The sequence below is a fragment of the Oncorhynchus mykiss genome, chromosome 30 (assembly GCF_013265735.2).
Source record: "Oncorhynchus mykiss isolate Arlee chromosome 30, USDA_OmykA_1.1, whole genome shotgun sequence".
Classification (NCBI taxonomy): Eukaryota; Metazoa; Chordata; class Actinopteri; order Salmoniformes; family Salmonidae; genus Oncorhynchus; species Oncorhynchus mykiss.
This window is the reverse complement of record NC_050570.1, coordinates 28,092,400-28,112,399: the sequence shown is the minus strand read 5'-3', so window position 1 is coordinate 28,112,399 and position 20,000 is coordinate 28,092,400. Positions and strand designations below refer to the sequence as shown.

Below are 20,000 nucleotides of genomic sequence, written 5' to 3'. Positions count from 1 at the left end.
TCTAGTTGTGTGGGTAAGTTGAAGCACTCGATGTTGGTTTTTAAAAGACCAACATATAAGAAGGTCAGTCTCCCAGCAGCCATGCCTAATATGGCTGAGCGGGCTGTCAGTCACGGGGGAGAGTCACTTCATTAGATAGAGAGCAGGGCTGATGGGGTGAGGCTGATTAATTGGTATGAACTTTGACAGGTGTGAAGAGGCCATGTCTGAGGGGCAGAAGGGGGTCTGTACCTGGATATTACTGTGTCATACCTGAGTCAAGCAGAGGAGGATGGAGCCATTTGGAGCCATCCCTGCTATTCAGAGTATTCTCATAAAGCCCTGCTATTCAGAGTATTCTCATAAAGCCCTGCTATTCAGAGTATTCTCAAAAAGCCCTGCTATTCAGAGTATTCTCAAAAAGCCCTACTATTCAGAGTATTCTCATAAAGCCCTGCTATTCAGAGTATTCTCAAAAAGCCCTGCTAGCTGGGCAGATTAAACCTTCATTCAATTAATTCTGCTCTTTCTTCCTTGCACTCTCTCTCCCTTTCTCTCTTTCTCACTCATTCTCTCTTTCTTGTTTTTCCTCTCTCTTGTCTATGTTTCTCTGATAGCGATATGCTTGAGTATTGTGTTTATCAGGTGCAATATAGGGCTCAACACACACCATGCCAAGAGAGACACCACAGCACTGCATAAAGAGAGACCTAAGACGACAACACAGCATGATGATAACTGTGTCCATGTAGGTCTTTTCAAAGTGCCCTCTCCGTCACTTCCAGCACTTTGGGGTTGAACTTTTGAACTGAATGCAGTAGCGTGTTGAAGGGATAGAGTGCTCTTAGTGTGCAAGGATAGAATAAATGTAGAATAAATATATCTCTCGAAGAGCTATTAAATGAAGAACGTCGAACTCTTCCTCTCCGAGTCGGGTTGATGAGCGTGTGTACATGTCTGCGACCTGCGCCTATGTGTGTGTGTTAGAAGGGCAGTGATGACGTGGGCAGCTTGAGAAATGTACACCTCCTGGGTGTGTATCTGTAGGGGCGTGTTGTTCTACCAGGATTAACCGGAATGCCCTGCCTGTGGCTGTTGGGTGTTTTGGTGGAGCAGGTTAGGTCACGTCGCACTGACTAATCAGCCATATTTACCGAGCGAACAGCCTAACAGCCTGCCTGGCTGACATGCCCGGCTGTGCAATCAGTGTATGAGCCTCAACAACACTCAACACAGTGCACTAATCAACAAGGCTATTCCAGACCAAAGTCATCAGCGCACACACACACAAAAACTTAACACACAAACACTTGTCTTTAGCCATACCTTACCTTTACAATATCTTATTGAAACAGCGAATGTTCATTTTTATGCAGATGATGCTGTTCTTTATTCAAGTGGTGGTAGTTTATCTTTAGCTTTTGAAAATGCCCAAAGAGCATTTAACATCATACAACAGAATATGTATGATTTAAAGCTGGTTCTAAATTCGGGTAAAACAAAATGCATGGTATTTTCAAATGCCAGGCATGTTACTAATCATGTAATTGCTCCATTGGCTGGACATACTATAGAGCAAGTTAAAGTGTACAAATATTTGGGTGTGTGGGTTGATGATAAGCTGAGCTTCACTGTGCATGTAGAGAACTTGATAAGGAAGCTCAAGCTGGGAATAGGTTTTTGTTACTGGCATAAGGCTTGTTTTTCTTTTGAGGCCAGGAAGGAGCTGGTACGATGTACATTTCTGTTGGTTTTAGATTTTAGTGATGTTATATATATATACAGTGCCTTGCGAAAGTATTCGGCCCCCTTGAACTTTGCGACCTTTTGCCACATTTCAGGCTTCAAACATAAAGATATAAAACTGTATTTTTTTGTGAAGAATCAACAACAAGTGGGACACAATCATGAAGTGGAACGACATTTATTGGATATTTCAAACATTTTTTAACAAATCAAATACTGAAAAATTGGGCGTGCAAAATTATTCAGCCCCTTTACTTTCAGTGCAGCAAACTCTCTCCAGAAGTTCAGTGAGGATCTCTGAATGATCCAATGTTGACCTAAATGACTAATGATGATAAATACAATCCACCTGTGTGTAATCAAGTCTCCGTATAAATGCACCTGCACTGTGATAGTCTCAGAGGTCCGTTAAAAGCGCAGAGAGCATCATGAAGAACAAGGAACACACCAGGCAGGTCCGAGATACTGTTGTGAAGAAGTTTAAAGCCGGATTTGGATACAAAAATATTTCCCAAGCTTTAAACATCCCAAAGAGCACTGTGCAAGCGATAATATTGAAATGGACCACTGCAAATATACCAAGACCTGGCCGTCCCTCTAAACTTTCAGCTCATACAAGGAGAAGACTGATCAGAGATGCAGCCAAGAGGCCCATGATCACTCTGGATGAACTGCAGAGATTTACAGCTGAGGTGGGAGACTCTGTTTATAGGACAACAATCAGTCGTATATTGCACAAATCTGGCCTTTATGGAAGAGTGGCAAGAAGAAAGCCATTTCTTGAAGATATCCATAAAAAGTGTTGTTTAAAGTTTGCCACAAGCCACCTGGGAGACACACCAAACATGTGGAAGAAGGTGCTCTGGTCAGATGAAACCAAAATTGAACTTTTTGGCAACAATGCAAAACGTTATGTTTGGCGTAAAAGCAACACAGCTGAACACACCATCCCCACTGTCAAACATGGTGGTGGCAGCATCATGGTTTGGGCCTGCTTTTCTTCAGCAGGGACAGGGAAGATGGTTAAAATTGATGGGAAGATGTATGGAGCCAAATACAGGACCATTCTGGAAGAAAACCTGATGGAGTCTGCAAAAGACCTGAGACTGGGACGGAGATTTGTCTTCCAACAAGACAATGATCCAAAACATAAAGCAAAATCTACAATGGAATGGTTCAAAAATAAACATATCCAGGTGTTAGAATGGCCAAGTCAAAGTCCAGACCTGAATCTAATCGAGAATCTGTGGAAAGAACTGAAAACTGCTGTTCACAAATGCTCTCCATCCAACCTCACTGAGCTCGAGCTGTTTTGCAAGGAGGAATGGGAAAAAATGTCAGTCTCTCGATGTGCAAAACTGATAGAGATACCCCAAGCGACTTACAGCTGTAATCGCAGCAAAAGGTGGCACTACAAAGTATTAACTTAAGGGGGCTGAATAATTTTGCACGCCCAATTTTTCAGTTTTTGATTTGTTAAAAAAGTTTGAAATATCCAATAAATGTCGTTCCACTTCATGATTGTGTCCCACTTGTTGTTGATTCTTCACAAAAAAATAAAGTTTTATATCTTTATGTTTGAAGCCTGAAATGTGGCAAAAGGTCGCAAAGTTCAAGGGGGCCGAATACTTTCGCAAGGCACTGTATATATGCAGGCCTCAACCACTACCCTGGGAGAACTTGATTCAGTGTATCATGCAGCCCAAGGTTCATTACAAATCAGAAACGTCTAACACATCATTGTGATCTGTTGTGATCTGATGTTGGCTGGTCGTCATTGACCTTGCGTAGGCTTAAACACTGGTATACACTGATTTATATTGGGTAATATTATCTCTGTTCTTTTTTAGTCAGGTCAGTAAATAAATATCAATTACGGTCCCATTCTGATTTGCTTCTAACAGTACCAAAAATTAGAACAGGTCATGGTAGAAATATTTTTATTTACGTGGTCCTGGAATTCTCTCCTGAACATTTTAAAATGTGATTATCTAGTTTCGTTAGTGGAGTTTAAACACTTGATCGATGTATACATCATAGAAGAGTGTAATTCTCTTCAGGACAGCTGATTTTAGTCAAGATGTTTGTGTTTTCAATGTAATATGTAATTGTTGTACTGTATGTGTGTTGATAGTTTTGTTTAATGTTGTGTTAGTGCAGTACTTCTCAAATAGTGGGGCGCGCCCCCCTGGAGGGGCTCGGAGCGAGGCCAGGGGGAGGGCGCGTGTGCCCCCGGGGAACATGCTTTTTTTGCCGCAGGGAGTAGGGTTTTTTTGCACTGAACAAGAGCACACAGCAGAGAGCAGGAGATATGAAGTGCAGATAACAAACCCTTAACAGACACCATGGAAAAATATTTAACAGGGATGAAAAGAAAGGCAGAGAGAGACGGAGATAATGAGACAAACGTAAGTCTCCCGAAAGCTAAGACGAGGAAATATGACGAAGCGTATGTAGCGCTTGGCTTCACTGTGACTACGGTGGGAGACGAGGAAATATGACGAAGCGTATGTAGCGCTTGGCTTCACTGTGACTACGGTGGGAGACGAGGAAAGACCGGTATGCTTACTGTGTCTAAAAATGTTGGCAGCGGACAGCATGAAGCCAAATAAATTAAGGCGTCACTTAAAGACATTACACCCCAACCACGCTGATAAGCCACTTGAGTTTTTTTCAGCGAAAATGTGCCGAATATTGCCAACAATCGTCCCGCTTTGTGAACGCTTCTTCAGTAAACCAGCGAGCACTGTTAGCATCCTATAAGGTGGCGTACCAAATTGCTCAGTGCAACAACCCCACTCCATAGCAGAGGAGCTGATACTGCCTGCAGCATTAGACCTGGTCTCTGTCCTGCTGGACGACGCAAGTGCTGCAAAAATAAAAACTATCCCTCTGTCCAATGACACTGTCGCCAGACGTATAAATGACATTGCTAACGGTCTTAAAGAACAGCTGGTAGATAAACTCAAAGACAAACGTTTTGCCTTACAGTTCGATGAAGCAACTGACAGCAACAAAGACTCTTTGTTTATCGCTTATGTACGTTTTGACCTGACAAACTCCCTGTGTGAGGATCTACTTTTTTGTAAATATGTCAGAGACAGAGCCACAGCTGAAGAGCTATTCAAAATGCTGGACTGCTTCCTGACTGAGAATGGGCTAAAGTGGGAGAACTGCATTGGTGTTTGCAGTGATGGTGCACAGACCATGGCAGGGATGAGCAACTCATCAAGAAGGCCTGACCTAATGCTGAGTGGACACACTGTGTTATACACAGAGAAGCACTGGCATCAAGGCACCTTTCCTCTGAATTAAGTGAGGTTATGACTGACATTGTAGGTGTAGTCAATTTTATAAAGACCAGACCACTAAAAACAAGAGTCTTCTCTGCTATCTGTGAGGAGATGGGAGCTGAACATCAAGCTGTGCTGTGTCACAGTGAAGCAAGGTGGCTGTCACGAGGAAAAGTCTTGTCCCGAGTTTTTGAGCTCAGAGAGCAGATAAGAATGTTTTCGGAGCAGGAGCACAAGTATGACCTCACAGAAAAATGTTGTGATGAGAACTTCCTGGCAAAACTGGCATACCTGTGTGACATATTTGGAAAGCTAAATTAACTAAACCTACAGCTCCAAGGGAAAGATAAACACATCCCTCAGGTCACAGACAAGATCAGCTCTTTCACTCGAAAGCTTGCAATGTGGGACAGGCGACTTGATGAAGGAAATACTGATTCATTCGAGAACCTGCATGAATTTATTGACACTACTGACTATGATGCCACCTCAGTGATTCCATATATTAAGGAGCATATTTCATCACTGATGGGATTCTTTAAAAAGTACTTCCCTGCAAACAGTTCCCAATATGACTGGGTGAGAGATCCTTTCAATGCACCAGCTCCAACTGGTTTCAGCTCTGCAGAGGAGGACCAGTTCATTGATATGACGTCTGACTCCACATTGAGACTGAGGTTCACATCACAGACACTGAGTGAATTCTGGTTGAGTGTAGAGAGGCAGTATCCACTCTTAGGGCAGAGGGCAATGGGCATTCTTCTTCCTTTTGCAACATCTTATCTTTGTGAGACTGGCTTCTCTGCTGTTGCTGCACTGAAGACCAAGTACAGGTCCCAGCTAAACACTGAACAGGAGCTGAGAGTTGCAGTATCATGCTTCAAACCCCGCTTTGAAAAGCTGTGCTCTGCAAAACGTGCTCTTTGTAGCCATTTAATCCTGACTTCCTCATTTTGATTTTACAAAATCAGCATAAATTGTTTTATTCATTTTTGTTTCATAGGTTTCGTGTATTGTGCTCCTGAGTTAATGTTGCTGATCAATTTGAATGTATTATTATTTATTGATTATATTTATTTTTGATTATATTTATTTAAATTTCAGGCAAATGGATGCACTTTAAGTCTTTTCTGTTACAGACTAAAAAACAATGTTAATAAAGTTATTCTTTGTTGTACGTTGATCTATATTTCTTTCTTTTTTATTTTTTTCTTTTCTTTAATGTTAATAAGGATACAATGTTATGCAGAGGTGTACTTATAACAATTTTATAGACAAATGATACTATTTACAGTCGCGGCGGAGAGTTGGGGGGCACGAAATGTTTACTTCTTCCTAGGGGGGGGGGGCGTAACAGAAAATAATTGAGAAGCACTGTGTTAGTGTATGTAAGTTGTTTTGTCTTAAATGTTGTTCCCCCTGCTGCTATTGGACCAGGTCTTTCTTGGAAAAGAGATATTATCTCAATGAGAAAAAACCTGAATAAATAAAGGTAAAATTAAAATAATTTAAAAAAATACCAACCACAGCACACTGGCTTATAACTGAAAACAAGTCATTTTCATCCCGAGCAACAATGACCCTTTCATAAACAACTCAATACCATCATCTCATCTGCATGGACCATCCTAAATTCAATGAGAGGCCTGCCTTAAAGAGGTGAGGGGTTTATAAATCTCCTTCATAGTTAATCACATCACATCATCTCTCATCCATCCAGTAATGGAGGGGACTGGAGGGTCACACCCAATGATGTGCATAAACCCTGGATGGGTGACGGGGCGCTGTATTGAAGCCGCCGTGCAGCCATCTTGGATTGCCTTCATTGTTTGTTTTTTTAGAAGTATATTCTATTACATACACCTTAATTAATTATTTAAAATTAAGTTCAACATTTTTTACTAATATTACTGTCCCCACCTCAACAAAGAAATACAAAAATACACTTGATTTTGTCCTTGAAACATTTGATTGAAATACTGTAGAATTCCCTTCATTCCTATGGAGGACCGCTCCTTCTGGGGAGTACCAATATGGCGGCCGGTGGCTTCAAATCTTCTAATTGGCCAATACATAGCATTAGCAATCCAGGGTTTATATATACTGTACCACATTGGTCACAACACTGATGAGGGTTCTTCACGCACAAACCCTCTTTCTTTATTCTAACAACCCAGACAGACACAACTCACAGCTACCTAACTAGCACAAAGACCTAATACACAGTACCACTCAATATACAACCATATAACAGTCCCTGTGCTATATATCGCTCCCCATCCACTTTGTTGTCAATATGTCATAACTCACAAGGACAAAGCAACAGGACTGGGAACAGGCTTTTAATCGGCAGCCGCTAACTAGTGAAGTATGATTCATATGTTGTGACTGTCCCTGTTCCTTTGTGTTCCTCTGTGTTCCTGTGTGTTCTCCAGGTGAAGTGCCGTCCATTCCTCAGACAGGTTCTGGAGGAGATCTTCCACCCAGACAGACCTGAGTGTCCCGACATAGAACACATGTCTGGAGGCCTCACCGACCTGCTCAAGACTGGCTTCAGTATGTTCATGAAGTTGAGAGACTGAACCAACACACATATACACACACACACACACAGAAGAGACACACACACACACGTGAGAGGTCTAGTTATGAAAGGGTCATATTTGGCTGAGATGTGTTGGATATGGAGATTGGGACAGAGGTTTATGTAGATTTGGCACAGAGGATATGGAGATTTGGGCTTGTGGGTAAGGTATATACACTACAGACTCCTTTCTGCCAGCAGTCTGACTTCCCCACGTCTGGTATTAGTTAAACTGGTGACTGGCCTGCATAGAGAATTAGACTGGTTGTGCCAACATGGCCTAGTTTCACAGAAATGAAGACCTAAAAAGACAGCCAACCAAGAAAGTCCATACCATCAAAGTAACTTTCTCTGAACCATACAATCTCTATAGTCATCCTATACACACCCTCCATACAGTAAAACATTGATATAAAACTCACTGAAAGTGCCATAAACAACTTTTCTATAAGACCTCTGTACCTTTACAGTATAAGCTTTATCCATAAAACACATGCAGTGTACACCCTCTAGTCTGGAGAGAACATAATGCACTTTCACTGTCTACCTTACCGTCAAGAGGAGACTTCTCAGAAGACTGTGTGCATGTGTAGATCCACTCTATAGGTGAAGGTGTGTATGTGTAGATACACTCTAGGTGAAGGTGTGTATGTGTAGATCCACTCTAAGGGAAGGTGTGTATGTGTAGATCCACTCTATAGGTGAAGGTGTGTATGTGTAGATCCACTCTAGGTGAAGGTGTGTATGTGTAGATCCACTCTAGGTGAAGGTGTGTATGTGTAGATCCACTCTAGGGGAAGGTGTGTATGTGTAGATCCACTCTATAGGTGAAGGTGTGTATGTGTAGATCCACTCTAGGTGAAGGTATGTATGTGTAGATCCACTCTAGGTTAAGGTGTGTATGTGTAGATCCACTCTAGGTGAAGGTGTGTATGTGTAGATCCACTCTAGGTGAAGGTGTGCATGTGTAGATCCACTCTAGGTGAAGGTGTGAATGTGTAGATCCACTCTATGGGTGAAGGTGTGTATGTGTAGATCCACTCTAGGTGAAGGTGTGTATGTGCTGCGTGTTTGATCGCAGAGTTGCTGTGATGTCTTGTTTAGACAGACTGGGAGTCGTACAGACTCCCTGGCTTCAGCAGCCGCACTTTTAATACTGTGCAACTTATTTCTGACTTTTTATCAACTACTTTTCCACTCAACAAAAACAAAAACTGCAGTTTTGACCACTTTTCCCCAACAACTTGGACAAAAACGTGGAGGTTAAATCTTAGTCTGTTTCCCTGTTACTCAAATCTGAAATCAGAACAGGAATAACTTCTACCAATCAAGACGTACAGCTGTTTTAGTAAGTGCATCAACGACTTTTCCTCTCAACTTTTTGAAGCAACTACCATTTCACCACTTTCCCAACAACTTGGACAAAAACATAGGGCATATGAAATCTTAGTCAACTTCTCTGCTTTTCGAATCTGAAATCAGAACAGAGGATTTGAACCAATCAAGAAGTACAGCTGTTTTAGTAACCCCATCCACTACTTTCATTAAGCTTAATTCCCACTGTTTAGTGAACTGCAATGGATCTTCCCTAAACGCCTACATTTAAAATGGGTTGTTTGGATCCTGGATACTGATTGGACAAGCAGCATTCTAAGCCATGCTGTATTCACAGACACAGGCACACCTATGCCTGTGTAACGGATGTGAAACGGCTAGCTTAGTTAGCGGTGGTGCGCGCTAAATAGCGTTTCAATCGGTGACGTCACTTGCTCTGAGACCTTGAAGTAGTAGTTCCCCGAGGGTGACTGTTGTTGATGTGTGCAGAGGGTCCCTAGTTTGCGCCCGGGTATGGGCGAGGGGACGGTCTAAAGTTATACTGTTACACCTGCTAACAGTTCCGCCTGCATTATCGCTGCGCCTCTATAAGAATATCATCATTTTTACACTGCTGTCCGAATCATCTGTTGTATTTCTCTCAACTCGCACACATTCCCCCTTGCTTCCAGCCTGGCATTTAGTTTGGTGCAGCGGAGGTTAATATAAGCCTAGTTGCCTGCCTCTCCGAACTCGGAAACAATGTTCTGTACCATAGAGAACAAACGGTGTCCAGACGAGACATCAACTTTTTCTGAGCCAGGTGAAATCACGCATCAATGCCATTATTATGGATATATTCAAGTCAACGACAATAGAAAAACAGTTCAAACAAAGGAAAGTGTAGCTAATGTAAGGTGCGATATTTGACGTGACTGAGTTAGCTGAAGTTGGCAACATCAGCACCACGTGTGTTATTTCATAGTGTTGATGTCTTCACTAATATTCTACAATGTAGTAAATAGTAAGCAAATAAAGAAAAACTGTGAAGTGGGTGTGTCCAAGCTTTTGACTTGTACTGGATATGTGACCAATAAAATGTGATTTGATTTAAATGTAATCGCGCATCTGACCAATAGTGCAAGACTTTTGTTCTGGTTTAACCAATATTACGTATTGCTTAATTATAGCACTGGGGGAGCACATTCTGAGAATGAGACAATTACTAAACAATGTGACTTTTGACTCAAATCAGCTACTTTGACCACTTTCCCAACAAGTTAGACAAAAACGTAGAGGGTGAAATCTTGAAATCTTAGTCTACTTCTCTGCTATTCAAATCCGAAATCAGGGAGAAAATGGGGTATACCACCTTGAACACACCTGATCTCGGTAGCTAAGCAGGGTCGGGCCTGGTTAGTACTTGGATGGAGGTCCATCTGGTAATATCAAGTGCTGTAAGCTAAAAAATATATATCATCTGAAATCAGAGCAGAAATATATTCTACCAATCAAAGATAGTACAGAATGTAAAGCGTGACTGGTTCACTTAACTAAAACAAACAGGGCCAAACTCCAATTATTTGTGTTTATTGGTTTTGGGGGGTTTTGTAACTCAGTCGGGGTCTCAACTTACAATTGAGAGTTAGAATAGTAGAATACACAAGGTGCAAATTTGGTTGTGCATCAGCAGTTTTTCTCGTGAACAGTGAATGTATCAGTATTCACTCAATTAACCATGTCAGCTAACTGTTTTTGACTTGTGAGTTAGTCTAGCCAGTTATCTAAACTTTTAAGTAATCATGTCTGAATACAGACGGGCACATGTCCGGGGGCCCTGACCTCCAGTGGGCCCTGACCTCCAGTGGGCCCCCATTGATGAATTTAGTCACTCTCACTCAGATATCATTTACATGTGTAGAATTGTAGGAAATGAGCTTTAAAACTGCAAAAACATCCCTGCCCCATGGCAAAATGAGTAGAATTTAATTAAATGTACACACATACTCAGGTACAAACTCTATTGGGGGGGGGGGCCAACCAAATCCCGCTTAGGACCCCCAAAAAGGCTAGAACCAGCCCTGAAAACAAACTTCTTCAACTACCATGAAAATACTTTTAAACAGCTGAAGTAAGTCACACAAGTTTACTTCATGTCAAATTACATTTCTAATTTGGTTGATATTATGTTCGCTTCTCTTTCCTTTCCTTTCTTCCCTTTCTCTTCTTAACCCTCCCCACCTCCCCTCCCCACCTCTCACTCCTACAGACGTATCCAACTCTTGGTTGTTGCTAGAGTACAGTGGGTGTGTGTTGCCTGAAGGAGGGCAGGTCTTACCTCTTTAAGGATGCACATGTAGATGTTGTGTTTTTGTCTGCTGTTCTGTGTGTGCTGGTATAGCTAATACACAAATGCATGCACCCGCACACAAAGACTCATACAAATGCGAAATACAAAATGAACACAAAGACCCATACCCATCTGACCTACAACATTGAACAAACATGCTCAGTCTCACATCCACACAAATATTTAAACGTAAACACACACACACTCATATATACACGCTACCTACTCTGAGACACATGTTGAGCCAGCCCAGGCAAACAGCCCTGATGCACATGTCAGGCCATGCAGGACCAGTCCCGCCCCCCTGCAGCTTTGATTGCACGGTTATTATTCGAAGACTGCAGATGTGGCCTTGGCGCTGCTTCCCAGCCAGTAGAGCACAGCCATTATCCATAGGCCAACCAATCACACACAGCACGCTCACCAGACCCTCTGACTCACACTCATGTACAAATCCGTGTATGTCTGGAATGAGTGTTGTTTAAAGCCTTCGACTGAATAGTGCATTCTGACCACTGCTTTGGGCAGTGACTCAGACCAGAGAGAGGAGAGACTGAAGGACAGAAGGGGAGGCCCACTGGGCACAGACCTCAGTTTAATGTCTCGTTTTGATTTACATTTGGTTGAGTTGTAAACTATTGTGAATGAAATCAACAAAAAATTGCCATGTCATTTGATTTAAGTCAAGCGTTAGGCATAAAAAAGACGAAATGCCCTCCTTACGTTGATAGCTTTGAGCAAATCCCATGAGTTTTCCACTTTGACTCAAAGTCATCACATAGAAATGATGTGGAAAAAAAACGTTGATTCAACCAGTTTTTGCACAGGGGGTAGTGACATACAGAGAGACAGAGAGAGGAAGAGAGAGAGTGAGTCAGTTTATGCAGAACTGTAATCTGGCTCCACAGATCAGAGTTTGTCTTCAGAGTTTCAGCTCACCAACCATAACATAACCTTCAATTATGTTATGGTTAGCTTGTTCCGTTCAAATTACATGAGCTAATCCTGTCGTGTTCTTTTCATCCCAATCCCTAACCCCTCTCTAGGTGAGCCGGTCACACCACAGCGACCACGGCCTGCTCTTTCTCTTCCTGGTGGGAGGAGTCACTCCCTCTGAGCTGCGCCTGATCCGCGAGGTAGTCTCCGCCCACAAGCCGGGCACACAGGTGAGAGACCCCGGCCTGCTGCTCTTAACTTATCTGGGAGAGCTTGAGTTGAACAAACAACACAGAGGGAGGGATTGGGGAGAGAGAGGGAGGGATTGGGGAGAGAGAGGGAGGGGTTGGAGAGAGGGAGGGGTTGGAGAGAGGGAGGGAGGGAGGGATTGGAGAGAGAGAGGGAGGCATTGGAGAGAGGGAGAGAGGGATTGGAGAGAGGGAGGGGTTGGAGAGAGAGAGGGAGGGATTAGAGAGAGAGAGGGCGAGATTGGTGAGAGGGAGAGAGGGATTGGAGAGAGGGAGGGGTTGGAGAGAGGGAGGGAGGGGTTGGAGAGAGGGAGGGAGGCATTGGAGAGAGGGATCGAGGGGTTGGAGAAAGGGAGGGAGGGGTTGGAGAGAGGGAGGGAGGGAATGGAGAGAGGGAGGGAGCGATTGGAGAGAGAGAGGGAAGGATTGGAGAGAGAGAGGGAGGGATTCGAGAGAGAGAGGTAGGGATTGGAAAGAGAGAGAGAGGGAGGGATTTGAGAGAGAGAGAGGGAGGGTGATGTAAATGGATCAAAGGAGAGGAGATGTGAGAGGCCAGGTGCAGACTACGCTGCTGTGGTATTGATGTGTTGTTTAGGCTACAGCTCTCCAGGTTGTGGCTCAGTGTCGTTACATAACACTCTGTGATGGGTTTGTCATCAGAGTCTGAAGGGACATATCAAAAGAGGAACCTGAGCAGAAAATGCAGCGAGAAGCAGGGAGGGGGCGACCACAAAAATCTGGGTGCTGAGTTGACGATGTTCCTTCATCTGCCCTGGAAGAAAGTCAAGAGTAGCTAGATATTATATAACCCGACACACACACACACACACACACACACACAGACCCATATTCTCAGGTGACAGACAATGGATAGTGCAGCAGTAAAAGCAACTCATGTTATATACTCACGTCATATAGACACGTACAGTAAGTGCAAAGCCATTGTGTGTGTTTGGCTGTTTTGAGTGTGGTAATGCATCTCAACAACATCCTCAGCATCAGTGTGTATTGTACATTGTGTGTACATGGTTAGTGAACTGTGAGCCAGTGTACTGTAGTACAGTCTAATCCCTGGCTAGCTGTGCTAATGAAAGGGACGTATAATGGGGTTCAGAGGGGATGAAAGGCCTGAGCAGCATCAAAGCCTGATGAATACATCTCGAATCAGAACAACAGAAGAAAGAGACGCTCTTACTGTGCTGTAGGACCCTCATCCTGAAGCCAGCAGCCCACACACAGTCTGACCTCAGCCCACATACTCTGACCCCAACCCATTCAGACTGCTCCGTCTGTCTGCCTTTAGAGGTGTTCTGATCAGGGCTGGCTTCCAGGAACATAGAGGTCATCTAAGGACTTGGTCATGAATGAAGCCAGATTTAAATGCAGTCAGACAATAGTTTTGTTTGAATTAATGATACAGATATGATGTTTTTTTCAAATCCAGTTCAAAATGAACAGCCTGGATTTGCTTAATGTCTAAACTGAGTCATTGGGTCATATACTGAATGTGGACAGAAGGTGCAATAAATGGCATCTCTATCGAAATCAATTTGCATTATTTTAATTGAGAGATTGTTGCACCTTCCATGTACATTCAGCATCTGCTTATTTTAAGTAGGACGTTTACTCCAGTTGTCTGAACCAATGGTCTGAACACACAGCAACTGTTGTGTTTCTCCTTTGCTGATGTAGCCACTGGCCAGTCTGACTCTCCCTGTCTGTCTGTTCTTGTTCCCAGGTGCTGGTCCTCTCTACCAGACTGTTGAGACCTACAGACGTCCCCGAGCTGCTCTTCACCACCCAAAGACTGGTGCCAGACATTGGTGTGTGAGCACGGAACAAGGACCACACACACACAGACACAGACGCACACACAGACACAGACGCACACACACAGACACACACAGACACACACACACACACACACACAGACACACACACACACACACAGACACACACAGACACACACACACACACACACACACACACACACACACACACACACACACACACACACACACACACACACACACACACACACACACACACACACACACACACACACACACACACACACACACACACACACACACACACACACACACACACACACACACACACACACTCCACCAACACATACCACTCTTAGGGTGTGGAGAGGAGAAATGAGAGACTCCAGTGAGATTGTGTGGTTTGGTAATGGACTGGAGTCATGGGTGTGGTGAGCAGAGGTGGAGGTTTATGAATTTGTCTAGAGGAAAAAACAGAGGATCTAATTAGGCTTTTTTCAAAGGCATTCCCAAATATTTACTTCAGTTGTGTTACGTTAGAGTCCTCTCCCTTCCTTTGTACTACCCAAATCACATTGTAAGGCAACACTTAGGTACTTATGGATTCTCTCATTCCAAACTGTACAGAATGTAAACGTGATCCAATCTGGTGTAATCTGATCTTGAAGCTCAACTCCAAACAGACAGATGACATTCAAATCAAGTTACTTTAATACGTGTTTTGTTGTTTACATTCAATCTGAATATGTTGAATAAATCTTGTATATTTGTGAAACTCATCCATGTGAAATGGAAAGTTCTTGAATGCTAGTGTGTGTGTGTGTGTGTGTGTGTGTGTGTGTGTGTGTGTGTGTGTGTGTGTGTGTGTGTGTGTGTGTGTGTGTGTGTGTGTGTGTGTGTGTGTGTGTGTGTGTGTGTGTGTGTGTGTGTGTGTGTGTGTGTGTGTGTGTGTGTGTGTGTGTGTGTGTGTGTGTGAGAGAGAGAGAGAGTTGTAGGGTTGTTCTGGCTGTGGCACTAACTGAAGTGCTAACAGTCCTATAGTATGTGTGAGCTCATTAGAGGTGAGAGTGTGAAGTAACGTGAGGCGTCCTGGTGTTGAGATGGTGTGTCAACAACCAGCCGTTCAGTAGGCAGAGCAGCGGAAATTAGAGACATGTCTCCATGCACATTACAACCCTGACCTGACACCACAAACATACATCAGCCCCTCTGTGACACCACAATAATACTGTTGTGTGGTGGCTGTGATATTTGTTGCCCTGACAATGACATGATCAGTCATGTTGTAATCCTGAAGATCACACAGACACAGCTGTCCTGTCAGTCACACTGCCCACCTTCCCGTGACATCATAGTAAGACAATGGTGGTGCGCTGTTGTAGCTGTCATGTTAAAGGACAATTCCGCCACTTTTGAACCTTATAGTCATGATCTGCAGCACCCAACTAGTGTACCTGTTAAGATAAAGGTCCTACAAAATGCTTCTCTGTGACAGTGTAGGATCAAACTCTGCAGAAAGTTTAGCCAGTGCTCCCCACAAATCAGTGTTTGAAAATCTGTATATTTCTTTCTACACAATGTAGAAATGCACCGTTTACACGAACACTGGTATTGTGCTGATAGTGAGAATGAACTTGAAAGTTGGTGTAATTGCCCTTTAAAATCAAGGCCTCTAAAGATCTGTATCTATGGATGAGTCAAACAGCCGTCACCCTGGTTTTTGTGCATTCTACACCCACTGCTGTGGTAGAATAGAACATGCCATGGATTCTACTTGATTAAAAGCCTTCCTCCCACTTAGAATGGGGTATATGCTAATTCTGTGGCGCCACAGTCATTGATCAACCATTCTTCTCATGAGGTTCAGAATCTGAATTCTCTGTGGTCTTTTAGGAACAGCCCCTTTGAGGACGAGCCTGGTCTGTTAGTGTTCAAAAATGGCATGGTCTTATCACGCTTCATTGTAAATAGTGTAGACCCTCACACGTCTGTGTGTACCTGGTTCATACCTGCCCCGTATAAAAGTATGTCAGTGTATTTCTCAGACAAGAGGTTGTAGTCGAAGACAAGAGTCGTCATGAATTCAATCATTTTATTTTCAAAAATGTAACAAATAAATATCAGTAAGCCATGTGGCTTTCTTAAAGTGCATCACAGATACCCAACACCCCAGTGTCCAATCTACGCTGCCCAGCAGTGACCCTGCTGTCGTCGCATAGTTCACTACCATGATGTGCAAAATGATGGTTTTGCCTGCTGTACAAGGAATGCACTGGGGAACTGGAGATAATGACAGACGAGAAATGGAACAGTGACAACACAGCGCGCTGACTCAAGTGCTCGGCGTGTCTGACAGAGTGTTCTCTCAGCATTGCCAAGCAGAGTGGCAGCCCAAATACAAAACTCAAACTGACACAATAGGTACCAGCTTAAAAAAATAAAAATAAACATTCTGTGCAGTGTCCTTCAAGGCTTTTGTTGCCAGGAAAAAATATGAGATTGTGTTCACACTTGATCTGGAGTATCTGGGTTTCATTCAGCGCAAGGACAGCTTCCCCCTTTGTCCCTTCTGGTGGGCTGACATACCAACACCTCCCAGCTGCTGTCTCATAGCAGACCTCAGTGAACAGTCTCAGACAGGACAGGAGTGACGGTGACAAACAGGCTGACACCGGTCCGCCCCACAGGTCATTTCCGCTGTCAGAGTGAACATGGGGTCAGAGTTGAGCCTCCATTTTGTCTCTGCTGCTCATCGTAAGTCAGGCTGCTCCAGCCATATTGAGAAGTCCCAAACAAGGCACAGGAATCTTCTCTGCCCTCTTTTCTCATTTATTTTCAGTAGCCACTCTGGACCACGTTGTGTAGTAGACGAACCCAAGTCCTTCTCACACAGAGGTGACAGTCCTGACTTTAGCCGACAGGGCCTGCTTGAAGCGCCTCTTCAGGTCCTGCATGTTGGGGGACTTGGGCCTGGGGATAAGGGGTGAGCGTCCCTTCTTCTCAGCCACGCCGCTGGAGCTGGTGTGGGAGGACAGAGAGGCTGTGGGCTGCTGTTTGGCCATGTGGCAGCACAGCCTGTGGAAGGCCCCATGTACCTGGCTGTAGTCTTCGCTGGCTGACACCTCGTAGAAGGAGCAGCCCAGCGCTGCCGCCAGCAGGGGGCCCTGTTCGGCATCCACCCGCCTCATGTGCAGCAGGTCCGCCTTATTGGCCAGCAGGATGACGGGTGGCACGTTGGCCCTACCCGCTCGGGCCACCAGCTGGTGCAACTGGCCAATCAAATCAAAGCTATGGCGGTCGGTCACAGAGTAGACCAGCACCACGGCATCGGCCCATTGGATGGAGCAGGTCACATGATCAGGGATGCTGAGGCCGTTACCGGTCAGCTGAGGAGAAAAACGAGGAGATCGTGGTTAGAGAACTGTTGCATTGGAACCCATTTGATGAACGTTATATAATCCACCCTAGACAGCTATGGGATTTAAATTGAATCCAGATCAAATATTCCCATCTGTTTATGCAACAGGTCTGTTCTACTGAATGGAGTGCTGTAGTCTAGTCAGCCAGTGGGAGTAACTTAACTCCTCCCCTGCCCCTAGCCTACTCTCTCCTGTGGCTGCTGAGTGAGTGAAGGGGAACTAGGTGAGGTTGATTGAGGAGCCAGGAGTGGGGTATCATTTACCCCTGGCTCAGACATTCACTGAATAGAAATGGGAAATTAGATGGCTAGACTACAAGTCTCTGTACTTCAGTAATAAAAAAACCTGCGGGTTTGGACCAAAGCCCAGACCAGGGAGGGAAGAACTCTACACAGAAAGCGCAGACTTCTCATAGCCTACTATAGTAATATAACTACTGTATATACTGATTCGTGGTAGGAGTAAATCATGATCTATTCCTAAAACCTCACACCAAAAACCCTACACTGATCAGAGGCTAGCCTAAATAGAAGACTAGCCTAAATGGCGTTGGCACTCACAAGCAGACGTCTCGAGCGCTCAATTTGAAGCTGTGGGCGGATTTTGAGTTTGTGTAGCAAAAGGCAGATGGTGAACTTACATCAACACCCGGCGTGTCCTGGACTTGGATGGCTACTTGCTCTCCTCCGTCCACCTGGACCTCTCTTGAATAAAGGTTTCCTGCGTTTCTCTCGTAGTCCCCGATGAAGCGCCTTGTTAGAAATCTTACTACCAGAGCTGGAAGAGAAGACGACCATAACATTAATCAAATGGTCTATGAATTTACAAATACATTTCTCAAATGTAGTTAACATAAACGAACAAGTTCAAACAGTAAAACGAAAAACTGTAGATAAGTCCAACTGATTTTTCAATGTACCTGTTTTGCCAACTCCGCTGCCCCCGATCACTGCTATTTTGATGTTCCCGTTGGACGGGCACTCTGGGGTCGCAAACTCCGCGATGGTTGACATGTTCTGGATCAGACGCATTTTGACTAAATCCTCGTTCAGTTTTCAATATGATGCAAAAAAATTATTCAGCTCTGTCAAACAATGTTTCGTAAAATAGTTTGTAAATACCTAAAGTAAGCCCTTAATAGCAGCTTCAGAAAACCAGAAAATCTCTTGTCGGCTGTTCCTTCCAACCCGGAGCTGACTTTGTGAATACTGCAAGATGTGAAAGCCCGTTGGATTTTATAGTGCCAAAGAAATGGTCGATGCTGATTGGCTAGTGGCAACAGCAGGCTCTCTCGGCACCCTGCCTCCTTTCACGTGGATCCGCGAGCCAAACACAAGGAGAAAAAGACTGCAACCACCAATTGGATTCCACGGAATTGTGGAGAAAAAGTGGCCAAAATAAATAAATAAAAAGAATGCCCCGTGCAACAAACAGGTGGGTCAGTTCTTAACAAAACATAATTTCGTATACATAATAAGCCTTAATAGCTACTGTAGAGGGACTGGGGCGCTAGTAATTGACCAGATATATGACATTTTATAATACCCAAAACACGTGAAAAAAATGGTGAATGAGATTATAGTATAAATATTGATCCCCAATAGAAACCAAACCTATCGAAAAAGTTATTTGGGCCTAAGTATAAGAAAAAAAAGAAGAATATAATGACCACGTGCACACAAATGCTATTTGCACATCTGCAAGGAGAATCTAAAACATCGACAGGTAAAGTGTGATCAAACGCACATCCTATAGTGGGGTGCAGGTCCGGAAAAATTAGTTCTAAAAGTAAAACCCGCACACTCGTAAACTCCACCACGTACCCGTATGAATAAACCCACAACATTTCGATCCTGCAAGCAGTGGCGGATTTAGGTATAGGCGACATGGGCAGCCAACCAAGGCGACATCTTCCCGAGTGCAGCACGAGACAATGCACACAAAAAAAAAATCGTAATGGTGACATTTGCGCGATCGGTTTTCTATCGCTCATTTGCAAATCACGTCAATGATGTCGGTCTCCCACTCAGAAGTACGAGATGGGGGGGGGGGGGGCTAGGTTGACCAGAGTTCTCCCCACTGGAAGCCTGAGGTAGGGGGAGAGGGGGAATCTATCAAATAGCGCACCTTTAAGGTTGTACAGTACTAATGCAATTAGTACAATCAATCACACTATGAAATGCTACCAAATAAACTACAATTCATTCATAATACTGTGAATATATAGTTTCACTGACATATTGTTGCATTTTTTTCTGGTTTGTGCGAAATCGGGTCGCCCAGGGAGCCATACAAGCTAGAACTGCCTGCAAGGATCTTCATGTTTATTAATAAAGGCACA

At 43.9% G+C, this 20,000-nt stretch overlaps 2 protein-coding genes across 2 annotated transcripts in view; one reads left to right on the top strand and one right to left on the bottom strand.

Moving 5' to 3' along the window:
* The window catches only part of LOC110521664 (sec1 family domain-containing protein 2-like), a 67,211-nt gene extending 52,854 nt beyond the window's left edge, over positions 1-14,357 (top strand). Inside the window, exons 3-5 of the mRNA XM_021599399.2 lie at positions 7,454-7,574; positions 12,313-12,432; positions 14,189-14,357. Coding sequence (XP_021455074.2) covers positions 7,454-7,574; positions 12,313-12,383 — 192 coding nt within the window. The 3' untranslated portion in view covers positions 12,384-12,432; positions 14,189-14,357. The remainder of the gene's footprint in view (positions 1-7,453; positions 7,575-12,312; positions 12,433-14,188) is intronic.
* A 1,960-nt stretch (positions 14,358-16,317) lies between these two features.
* Positions 16,318-19,033, bottom strand: LOC110521663 (ras-like protein family member 11B). Its single transcript, XM_021599398.2, has 3 exons — positions 18,579-19,033; positions 18,300-18,436; positions 16,318-17,626 (listed from the first exon to the last, which is right to left on the bottom strand). Exons 1-3 carry the CDS (start codon positions 18,688-18,690, stop codon positions 17,126-17,128), a joined length of 750 nt encoding a protein of 249 aa, XP_021455073.1. The 5' UTR covers positions 18,691-19,033; the 3' UTR covers positions 16,318-17,125.
* Positions 19,034-20,000: the final 967 nt, after the last annotated feature.